Source organism: Ambystoma mexicanum, chromosome 3p (assembly GCF_040938575.1).
Source record: "Ambystoma mexicanum isolate Mex_15411 chromosome 3p, UKY_AmexF1_1, whole genome shotgun sequence".
NCBI lineage: Eukaryota > Metazoa > Chordata > Amphibia > Caudata > Ambystomatidae > Ambystoma > Ambystoma mexicanum.
The window spans coordinates 992,866,611-992,878,894 of NC_090925.1; the positions used below are offsets into that span (position 1 = coordinate 992,866,611).

A 12,284-nucleotide genomic window follows, 5' to 3' on the forward strand; every position below is an offset into this window, starting at 1 on the left:
GGGCGATAGTTAGCTGGGCAGGCGGGGTCGGAAGAGGGTTTCTTAAGAAGAGGATGCACAAGGGAGTGCTTAAGGGGGGATGGGAAGACTCCAGAGGCGAAGGAGTGGTTGCAAAAGTCAGCCAGGGCAGGAGCCAGGGAGTCGATGTGGTCCTTGATAGTTTTGGAGGAGCAGGGGTAAACCTGTTTAGACGAGACTTTCATAGATCGGACTTGTCTGGAAACCTCGTCAGCAGAAAAAAGGGGAAAGGCAGAGAAGGAGGGAGGAGGGATGGCTGCAGAAGGGCCAGAGGGAGAACCAGGAAGAGATGGAGGGAGGTGATAGGAGGAGAGTGTGGACAGGATGTCCTGAGTTTTAGAGACGAAGTGAGAGGCCAGTGCAGTGCAGAGGGCCTGGGAGGGGACAGGAGAGGTAGAGACTGCAGCAGGGTTGGCAAGCTCCTTGCAGATTTTGAAGAGTTCGGCCGAGTTGTTAGATGCAGCAGAGATGCGGGCTTGGATAAGGGCTCTCTTCTTGGTGAGAACGGAGAGACGGTATTGCCTTTGGAGCAGGCGGCAGGCCAGTTTGTCAGAGGATGTACATGAAGCACGCCATTTCCTCTCTGCCACCCTGCACTTACGTTTTAGGGTGACGAGATCCGAGTCATACCAGGAGTTGCATTTGGCTTTGGGCTTCAGGCGGATTCTCATGACAGGGGCAAGGATATCAAGACTATCAGATATAGCAGAGTGGAGTGTGGAGAGGGCTGTGTCAGGGTGGGAGTCAGCCAAAGGGGGAGGGGGGGCAAGAAGGTGGCAGCGAAAGCCTCAATTGACACGCGCTTCATGGGTCGGATGACCGAGAAGGCAGTTGGCAGAGATGAGGGTGGCTTTGCCTGTGGGGTAGGGAGGGTGAGGTGGGAGGATAGGAGAAAGTGATCACTCCAGGAGAGAGGAGTGGAGAGAGGGAAGGAGAGGGGAGGGTCAGAAGAGATCAGAGCATCAAGAGTATGCCCTGCAGAATGGGTAGGCCCAGACGGGAGAATAGAGAGTGAGAGAGAATCGCAGAGGTCACGAAAGAGTCCAGAGGGGGGACAGGAGGCATCCAGGTGGATGTTGAAGTCACCAAGGAAGAGGAGTTGAGTGGTTGAGGCCAGGAGTGAGGAGGAGAGGTCAGCCCACTCAGAGAGGAAGGAGGAAATTTGACCAGGTGGCCGATAGATAGTAGCCACTGTAAGGGAATGGCTAGGAGAGAGAGAGAGTCGGCAGACAAGACACTCAAAAGAGAAGTAGGTCTGCGTAGGAGTGACAGTGGCAGGAATCCACTCAGGGAAGATAAGGGCCACACCCCCCCTGCACGGTTGGGCCTGGGCACGGAGAGGATCTTGTAACCGTCAGGTAGGAGTGTGTCAAAGCTGGTGACAAAGCTGGCCGTGAACCATGTCTCAGTGAGACCGAGGACATCCAGGTCCAGTTCCTCAAGAAGGTGACCGATATCAGAGGAATGTTTGATTGCAGAGCGAGAGTTAACAGTGGCAATGTGGAGAAGGTTGCCATCCTTGAAGGACTTCCGGGGAGGGGTACAGATCAGAGGTGCGCCCTGCGGAGGTGTAGAAGAAGGAGGTGAGGAAGGAGCAAGAGAGGGGGCAGGGAGGGAGGGTAGAGGCAAGGTAGCCGAGGACAGAGGAGGGGGGACAGCAGGAGAGGAAAGGAAGTTGATGAGGCGAGGGAAGCGTCTATCAAAGAGGTGAAGGTTGGCCTGAGGGCCTTGGACCAAGACGGTCCCATTAGCGTAGACATTAAGGATGGCCTTAGAGGAGCGGAAGGGGGCCAAGAGGACATCCCAACGGGTGCCCCATTAATGGGAGAAGAGGAGAAAGGAGAGAGCACAGAGACCATATGAAGGGTCCATAGGTCAGGCGAAGGCACAAAAAAGAGGATGTCAGTAAGAGTTTCCTTGGAGCAGGCATTAGTGTAGGTGTCGGCGATAGGGAGGCCTGGGTTGGAGACCAGGATGTCCTTTTTAAACTTTTTCCTACCAGATTTAGTGAGGAGAGCAGGATAGTCAATAGAGAAGCAGTTAGAGAAGATAGGCGAGATAGAGAGCACCATGGAGTATTGGTTATGTGCTCTGCCACCTAGATCGGTAGACTAAAAAATATGTTGAACATTTCAGTTGTAAGCATTGTTTTGGTTTACAGATGTTCAAGTACTTGTTGAATTCGTTACTGTGTAAACCTGTGTATTCTTTTTTTAAGGTCAAGCAACAGGCCCCCCAAACCAAATGCAAGGCACTCATGGAAATCCTAATGTTATGCAGACCAACCTAATGGGACTTCACGGAAACCTCAATAACCAACAAGCTGGTGGCAATGGTAATGGGGGAGTTCTACAAGTAAACCTCGGGAACATGCAGGCACAGCCACAGCAAGGGTCTCAATCTCAGGCAATGGGCATGCAACAACAAATCATATCCTCTCAAGGTCATTTGGTGAACATTCAGTCGCAAGCCGGTTTAAACACGCAAAATCAGATGATCCTGTCTCGAGGCCAACTAATGCCTGCAGGCCAAATGATGGCTTCATCGCAAAATCAAAACATTGGTTCTGCACAGCAAAAGATGACTCCAACTAAGCAGATGAATCCACAACAAGGACAGCAGATGATGATGCCACAGCATAATCAAATGATGGGCCCACAAGGCCAGGTATTGATGCAGCAAAATTCTATGATGGAGCAGATGATGGTCAATCAAATGCAAGCAAACAAACAGCAGTTTGTCTCACAAAACCAGTCCAGTGTCATGACTGGGTCAACTCAAATTATGAGAGGTCAGACACCAAATATGCAAGGAAGCATGATGCAATTTGCTGCACAGATGATGTCTCAGCAAGGCTCACTGACTGGTAATCCTCAGGGAATTGGTATTCAAGGTCAGGGTTTGAGGACTGTGGGGCCTGTCCAGCACTTAACGCAGCAACAGGGTGATCCTTCGACAAATATGAACAGTGACATGAACTTAGGACAAATGATGCCGGAAATGTCCTTGCAGCAAACCAATATGCAGCAAGCCCACTTGCAGGCAATGCAGGGCAATAGTGCCCAAGGAAACCATTTTGCTGCACACGGGTTACCTTTCAACACCTCTTTCAGTGGGGTACCCAACGGAAGTCAGATGTCATGTGGGCAAAATCCGGTCTTTCCTGGTAATAAGGATGTGACTCTTACAAGCCCATTGTTGGTAAACTTGTTGCAGAGTGATATATCTGCGGGACACTTTGGTGTGAACAATAAACAGAACAATCAAAATGCAAATAAACCTAAGAAGAAGAAGCCACCAAGGAAGAAAAAGAACGCACAGCAGGCTGAAGATCAACTTAAGTAAGTTCAGTTTTTCTCGCTTAACCTTAGAAGGCATAGTATAAAATGGACAAAAGACGAGAGATGTGGGGGAATTGGATTATTGAATGAGGGCAACCTCTGCTGGGTTAGTCAAAGCAAACGTAGTACTTATAGAGCCAAGCTTGTGTCCTGGTAACTTGTTTAGCAATCATGTTCCCTGAGGCTAATATCTATCCTGCCTGTCGAAATCTTAATTCAGATCAACAAATGTTTTTTGCGTTGGAGCATTTATAAATATAATGTTCCCAGGTTACAGGGACAGTCTTACTACTTTAGTACTTAAAAGCAAAACATAATCTATCCATGGTAAGGAACCAATATCTATCCTCCTCTATTTAACTCTACAAGCCTTCTCGTAATCTCTGCTCTAAATCCTCGACTACCCTTGTGGCTGAAAAAATAAATACAAAAATACAAGTATGTGTTGATCCCGAATGACCTCTGGAGAAACACTTAGTTTGTATTTAGTCCTATTTGAGATAATTCAGTTGTTGAACACTGAAGGTTACGCTTGTGTACCTAATTTCATTTCTGTGCCTCCTTTTAAAATCTGAGCCATCTTTCCGTTTGCTCTCCTACCTTCTTTTAAAATGATTGGTGGAGAGCGAGGCGATTCTTGTAAAGGCCTTCTGCTCCATGAAACATACATTTCCAAAGGTAAAATATTCTCTGTAAATTGTTATTAGGCTTCCCTCAGGAATTGATCAAGCAAACCAATGCCAAGTTTACTTTAATTTTAGTGCAAAGTATTTATCTTTGTAGTACATTAACACCACCAGAATGCTCTATTGAAGTGCTTGTCAAGTAAACTGTTAATAAATTGCAAATTATTATACAGTGCAGGAGATAAAACATTACTACAAACCAGCTTTGGCAATCCAATAGAGCTTGCTGGTGCATAAGCCAATCAGTCAGACTAACTTCACCACAAGAGCAACATTATACAAAACACAGTATTTGAGTAATTGAACACAAATACAAAATAATTAAAAACACATAAAATAAGATTAAAACTAAAATTCCCTTCAAGTAACCAGATCATGTTTTTTATACCTCACTGACCTGCTCCCAAAATGACGAACATATTGTATACTGTCAAATGAGTGCAGTTGTACATTCCTGAGATGCTCAAGCAGGCCATTGTGATCCCTTTGATGAAAAAGCCATCGCTGGATGAAAGTGAGCTATCAAATTTCTGCCCTATCATTACTTTCGTTTTTATTAAACTTCTTTAAGCTTTGGTGTCTCCATTTCGTTCTTGTTTCCTTGAGTCTTCTTTTCTGCTAAACCCCTTTCAGTCAGGTTTTAGGCTGGGCAGGGGCGCAGAGAGCATGTTGGCTTTGTTAGTGGACAGTCTAGTGAGGCCAGTCGATGGAGGCGGTGTCAGGGCCCTGATATTGTTAGATCTGTCGGCTGCCTTTGACACTGTGGACCATGCTATTCTCCTCAACCGGCTTGCCTCCGTCGGCCTATCCAGTAATGTGCCTGCCTGGTTTACCTCCTTTCTGACAAGCGGGTGCCAATCTTTGTCTCTGGCTCCTTTTCTGTCTTCTGCTGCCTCTTTTTCTTGTGGCGCTCCTCAGAGATCGGCCATGTCCCCAACATCCTAACATCTTTGTTCCGCCCCTTATTGAGCTCATCCACTCTCACGGCTTCAGGTGCTACTCGTATGCAGATGACAGACAGATCCTGGTGCGGTTAGATCTCGACCGTACTGAGAGGTCGGTTCGGCTGTGTGGCTGCCTTGCTGCCATGAGAGATTGGATGAGCGTCAACTGGCTGAAACTTAATGGGGAAAAGACGAGGTCCTGGTGGTGCGTGCTTCTCCTACCTTGGGCTCTGAGTTTTGGTCTTCTTCTTTGGGGTCTTCCTCACTTGGTGCTCCCCCTGTCCCGGTGGCGGTTAAAAATCGGAGTGTACTTACCCTCCTCCCTCGCCATGGTTCCGCAGGTCAGTGCAGTGTGCAAATATGGTCACTTCGTATTGAAAGTGTTAAGTAGAATTATGCTGTTTCTACACACTCGCCTTCACCCTGTAGTTGTTTCTTCGTTAGTAAATAGTTAGCTAGACTACTGCAATGCCTTGTATCTAGCCCAACCTAAAGGCCTCATTCATCGCCTTCAGTTACTTGAGAACCTGGTTGCTCAAACAGCGACGGCGGGCCACCCCGTATGGCTCTTACATCAGGCCAATCTTGAGATCACTTCACTGGCTTCCTGTAGAGAAGAGAATATCTTTTAAATCTTGTTGTATTGTCCATCGGGTCTACTATAAGATCAAGGGCTGTCTTTCTCCAAGACATGTTTGTACCTTATGTCCGCTGCACGGCTCTCCGATCCAGTAACAACTGCTTGATCACAGTTCACAACTTTCGTCGGAGCAGGGTTGGTGGAAGGACTTTCTCTGTGGCAGCTGCCAAATTGTGGACCTCCCTTCCTGCTAGCTTCAGACAGATTATTAATGACCACTTTAATTTTCATCGCCTTCTCAAGAACATCATTGCCTGAACTTGGCTGTTGCTTTATTAGGCTGCATCCTCGCGCCAAGATGCCACTGGCAAACGTGCGTGCTACAAATATGCCTAACATAACGTGCCTTCTTACATACCACAGTAGTTATAAAATACCTCCATCAGTGGCCATGCTCATTTGGTATAATGTGCTACTGCAAACACTGCAGTTTTATAATCTGTTAATTTGCACATATGAGCTGCACCCTTCAAAGTTGTTGTCTCCGGGCAAGGGTTAGCTAGTAACTTCTCCCCTTCACATGCATAGGACGAGGGTTTAGAAAGGGTGAAGTATCCCTTCTACTCCCAGGACAACAAGGGAAACTATCTGTAGTTCTCTATCTTCACGCAGACGTAAATATAGATAGTGGAAGGATTCCTATGTGTAATTAACTTTAATATCGAAACATCCTGCACCAGATTACTCAAATAACTTTCAATCTGATCCTGTGCACACCAGTCTAAGAAAATAACTCTCATTTGGGATGCTTTCTTAACCACTTTCCCTGATATACTCTAGTCTTGGATGTTTACTCATTTGTCTTTTTTCTCCACAATAGGTCTTACATGGATTCACATGCTCATGAATATTCCGTCAGGCTGAGGATCCTCCGTAATATTTAAGCAGTTTTGCTTTAAAGCTTAAACTGCTTGTTGCTTATATAGTCTATTGCTGGCACTTTGGGTCATACTGCCTCAGCCAATTACATTCATCTTCCTAAGCTCCACCCCTGGTGGCCATCTTCAGATTTTTACCACACATTTTCATGTTGGGAGCCCTTGTGTTTTGCTCCTCGAATACTGATAATTATTTGCCTATTTTTGCAAGGTATCGTCTAATTTTTCTTCTTCTTTGGTCAGGTTGTGGCTACTGCTGGCGGGTATCCGTTGCCGGGCTATATATGTGCATTGTTAGGATGTCTGGACTGTAGGCGCACAGGCACAGACATCGCGAGAAAAAGGCTCTTCAAGAACTGCAAACTTTGCAGCCTGAAAAACATCTACATCGAAGATGGCATCTCAAGTATATATACTGTCTACATCCCGACCACGATGCTGATGGATGCTCCATATGCCAGGGCTTCTCCTGTAAGTCTCAGAAGGACCACCATAGGAGATTGGTGGCATGACTTGAGGAATGTAAGGCCTCACTCATTCCTCTTCCATGGTCGGCAGATCCAAAGAGCTTGCTCCCTCTGACAGATAGAGGTTGAGATCCTTTGAAGACACTTCACGGGGGAATATACACCAAAAAATGCGTAAGTCGTCTCATGCTTTGACTTCATCGACAAGCTCCGCAGCTGCGGAGCCCTTCTCTGAGAAACACTGTACTTCGCCACCCTCACCGTCGATGGGCAGTTTGCCATTGTGCGGCCAGGTTCTGTCTGCGAGAAAATCACTGACTCCAACGGCAAAGCGCAAAACCCTGTCGACACACCAGTCAGTGGACCCATCAGCTGCTTCCACCATCAATGACTTTGTCGTCATCACAGACCCCGTGGACGACCTCATCTGCCAAGTCTGTTGCCCAGTCGACGACTCCCCTCCCGACGACTTTGTCAGTCAACGACTTCAATCACGCCGACAGGCTCATCTACTATTCACCTTTTCAACGAAGACGATTGCCACACCCAGTGTGGCCTTGCCACTTAGGCCTCAGTCGGCAATTCCGACAATGGCCTCGTCGATGTGTGCACCATTACCTGCTCTGCAGGCCGTGGTCCTAACATCTTTTCCTAAGGGATCGACTTTGAAGAAAGAGATGCCTCTAGCGATTGATTTTTCTCCCTAGGTCCACAAAGCCTACGTCAAAAAGAGTGATGCCCAGTTTCAGCAACTCATGCCTCCAGTCCTTGCGAGGAAGATTTGCCGTAAGGTTTTTTATTTTGACCAGGGAGAGCCTGGTCACATTTTGGCAGTGCCTAGGTAAGGAGATCAACCATCTTGTCTGCGATCTCAGCCTATGGACATTGTGACGACGCTACACACACTGGTGTACAAAGTCCAGCGGCGTCTACCAATTGCACTCATACCTATTCTGAGAAGGAGCCCTGCAAGTCCCTTCAGAGCTCGGCAAACGCTGTCTCATCCAACTCTGGCTACCCCTCGGCAGTTACTCGTCGCACCATCTCCTGTCGTGGAAGAGGCTGCACCGACAGACACTGATACCGACACTGTCACTACATAGGACACGCCGGGCGCTGATGAATTAAACGACTATGTTCCCGCGGATGGGAGCCTCTGGACATCTATGTACCCTCCAGGGATTCTCCGTCCGGCGAGATTGGTTCCTTCCATTCCATGATCTCAAGTGCGGCAAAGCTGTACAGATTCATCCCTGAGGGAAGCTTTCCTTTTCGAGCGGCCGGAGTCCTCTAAGAGGACTGTTTCAGTTCCCCTTCTGGATGACATTTGGGAGGATGGCCTGTTGGTCATGAGAACCTCAGGCACAGCCCAGGCGAAGAGGGATCGTTTGGAGAAAGAACAGCGGGTCCTAGACACGCTCCCCAAGTGCCTCAGATATCAACCATCACCGGACTTGGTGATTTCAGCTGCGGCTAGGAAGAGGTCCTCTAACACCTCTTCCTCTTCTATGGTTCTTCCGGATGAGGAGGGTAAGAAATTGAATGCCTGGGAAGCGTATCACCACAATGACAGCGGCTACCCTCAAGGCCACCAACCCCTTAGCCATTCTCTCAAGTTACAACAGACAGCTTTGGTATACGTTGGGGCCCATCCTCGACTTGCTCCAAGAAGGCAGAGGCACTGGCTTCATTCCATAAAGGAGAGGTAGCCTATGGCAATGCCATTACTGTCGCCTTGGAAGTCGCTGACTCAGGTTTACGTCAGATGGGCAATGGAGTGCCCCTCTGCTGCCAATGTTGGCTCAAAGCCACTAACTTGCGCACAGGTGTGAAACAAAGGTGGTGGACATTCCGTTTAATGGTGAAAACCTGTTTGAGAAGGCAGTTGACGACACCCAGCAAGTCATAATAAACGACACACAGATGGCATGTTCTTTGGGCACTCTCCAACCGAGGAGGCCATACTTTCCTCTAAAGGGAAAGTCTCGAGGTCCTCCAAAGTGCTCACCTCACCCTATTGCCAGCCCTCCCATTCACTGACCCAGGATTCATATAGGGGATGTTCCAAGGCCTACGAAAGCGGCAACCAGTGTCTTTGTTGCCCTTCACCCAGTATGCAGACGTCAAAGCAGGCCTGAACCGGCTCAGGGCCCGTGCCCCCACTTCTGCACCCCAGTGGGCGGCCAGTTATCGCAATTTGTCGACCAGTGGCTCAAGATCTCCACAGACAAATGTGTGCTCAATATCCTTCAACCGGGTCACTCCCTCGAATTCCAGCAAAAAACCCTCACATTCCTCCCCCCAAGACGAGAACAACACGTAGCACATCTACTGAAGGAGGTTCAGGCCATGCTAGACAAAGGAGCGATAGAACCAGTCCCTCTCTGGCTCCGGAGGGTACTCCATATACTTTCTGGTAAGAAAGAAGTCGAGAAGGTGGAGACTGTTGGGGAGAATTTTCAGTTTAGTGCTAAATTCCTCCCACCTTAGAGACCCCGAGCTCTTTTGCTGAACTTTGGGACTTGGCACTTTTCCTTCTAGGTGTTTTCTGTGTTTCTTTTGGTTGTGGAGTATGACAAACTCCATAGGCATCATCTTTTTACATTGTCACACAGCACCTTCAGTGCAGTGACACAGGGAAGTCTTTTAGATTTCCCAAGGTTTAAATACCTTCTCTTGGATTAACTACTGTTTCCAAGAGCAGTGAAGTGAAATTGAATTTGCTTGCACTTCTAACTTTCTAGACCCCGCACACACTATCTTACACTAGGGTGCTGGAGGGGTTACTTAGTATCCCTTTTTTGAGGAGATTGCGTCCTCAGACGTATTCCACATCTCTTGACAGGTAATGACCACAGCTGTGCTGCTTTGGAAAATTTTGGCAGAGGGCGTCCTGCGTCGATGACGTCGATACGTTCCCTCGAGGGTCTCCGTCGACGTCACCGGATGTTACATATAGGACACACGGCGCCCGTAGCCACAGTTCCGTTTTTTTCCGAATAATGTGTTTGCTTCGGAATATCGGCACGCTCGATTCTTCTATTCGAAAGTGATGTCTTCGTCTTCTACCCCGAAGTCGGGCTAGCATGTCATGGAATTACCTACACTCGGTCCTGAAGGGGTTTGGGTTTAGCCCGCATTTCTCCAAGCTGATACTAGCCAACTTCCAGATCCCCACCACCCAGGTACGAGTCAACGCCCTGTGGACGACGCGGATACCTCTCGGCAGAGGGACCAGGCAGGGCTGCCCCCTATCTCCGCTGGTGTTTCCGCTCGCAATGGAACCACTAGCCCAACATATCCGCCTACACCCCAAAATCCAAGGGTTCAAACTGAAAGATCAGACGCACAAAGTGGCCTTATACGCAGATGATGTGCTCTGCTTCCTGCGAGAGACCCAGACCTCAGTCCCCCCACTCATGGCCCTGCTGGACAAATTTGAACAGACCTCGGGCTTCTCAATAAACGCGGCCAAATTGAAGGGGCTGAACCTGTCCGAAACCCCGGAGGTGTTAAACGCCATACAGAACAAATTCTCCCTCAGCTGGGAGACCGCCAAAATAACATACCTGGGAGTGTATTTGACCGCGAGGTACTCTGATCTGGTGAAGGCCAATATTCCCCCACTATTTAAAAAAGCAAAGGAATCACTAGTAAAATGGGGCTCCCAGGAAATTTCCTGGCTGGGGCGAATGTCAGCTGTTAAAATGACCCTATTACCCCGCCTTCTCTACGTATTCCAGGCGCTTCCAGTTTATATCCCAGAGCGAGACCTACAAGACCTTCAGAAAGCCATATCCCAATTCATCTGGCAGGGTAAAACACCTAGAATCCAGCGCAAGATCCTCATTAGAAGTAGACAGCTTGGCAGACTAGGGCTCCCGTCTATGGTAAGATACTATCGTGCATCTCAGATAGCCCCTATCCTGATATGGGCGCTCCAAGAGGACCCCCCTAAATGGCGAGATATAGAACAGACACTCACTACGACCCCCCTATCTCATCTCCCTTTTCTGCCGCGGGAAGCCCGAGCTTCCCAAGTTCCACTCCTCCCAACCACGTGCGCCTCACTCAGATGCTGGGACAGACAGCTCACTCTAAGAGGACTGACCCCGGGTCTGGGCCCTATGACTCCGATCACACAAAACCCTATCTTTACCCTGGGGCTTCAACCTAGATCCTATCATGAATGGTCGGGAAACAAAATCTTGAGACTGCAGGAGACATACGCGGACGGGATCCCCTTAACATTCATACAGTGCAAGGAGAAATTTAACCTCCCAGAATCCGAAAGGTTCAGATACATTCAACTTAGGCACTGGATCACCAACCCACTAGTTACGAAAGCCGCCAATAGACCCCGCATAGGCCTCGAACTAACTGCGACCGAAGGTCAACGTGCCCATAATGTAGCCACATGCTATCGTCTTACAGAAATAGCCCCAGAGGAGGAGGAACTACCGTACATGGTATCATGGGGGAACGAACTGGGGAAAGAGATCCCTCCTGAGGCGTGGCAGAGAATCTGGGCCAGAGCACACAAGTCCTCCAGATGCACGACAGTGAGGGAATGTGCACTCAAAATATGCTACAGATGGTACTTCACTCCGCAGAGACTGCATGCTATGAATATTGAATACCCTGAGACTTGTTGGCACGGGTGCGGGGCAAAAGGGGACCTGGGTCACATGTGGTGGCACTGTCCGATCATCCAATCCTTTTGGCTGGAGATTCGCTCCAAAATCAGACATCTGCGGATCCCTCCTCCCTCTGGACCCAATGGTGATGGTCCTGGGAGATTCCCCTGAGGATGGATCATACCCGCAGTCTGGCCCTAGAGCGCAGCTCATTACCCAACTCCTGATGGCAGCCCGCCTTACGCGCGCGCGCTTCTGGAAAGAGCCGGAGGGCCCCTGTATTGCACAATGGTGGGTCAAAGTCTGGGAAATCTTGGGAATGGAGAAATTAACAGCCACATTAATGAATCGAACGGACAAATTCCGACAAATCTGGGGCCCATTTCTAGACCATGTGGAAGATAGGGAACATATGTTCTTCCAACCAAAACTAATCAAATGTCTCCTCCAGCCCTGAGAATCTTACTAAAAACAAGGCACATAACTGATCTAGCACCAGAACGTGAGAATATCGGGTACTAAGAACAACACCCGGACCACGGGGGGAGCAGGTGGAAAAGAATGTGGTGGGTATTTTTTTTTTTTTCCTCTCCCTCCTCCTCCCTTCTTTTCTTCTTTAATACACAATTGCAGCAATACATCCCTGAGAGTAACTATGATGTTACAAAGGAAT

At 48.5% G+C, this 12,284-nt stretch overlaps 1 protein-coding gene across 3 annotated transcripts in view; it reads left to right on the forward strand.

Moving 5' to 3' along the window:
* NCOA6 (nuclear receptor coactivator 6) overlaps positions 1-12,284 on the forward strand; it is a 1,612,994-nt gene that overhangs the window by 820,858 nt on the left and 779,852 nt on the right. For all 3 annotated transcript variants that reach the window (XM_069652283.1, XM_069652284.1, XM_069652285.1), the window contains exon 9: positions 2,237-3,359. In XM_069652283.1, the coding sequence (XP_069508384.1) occupies positions 2,237-3,359 (1,123 nt within the window). The remainder of the gene's footprint in view (positions 1-2,236; positions 3,360-12,284) is intronic.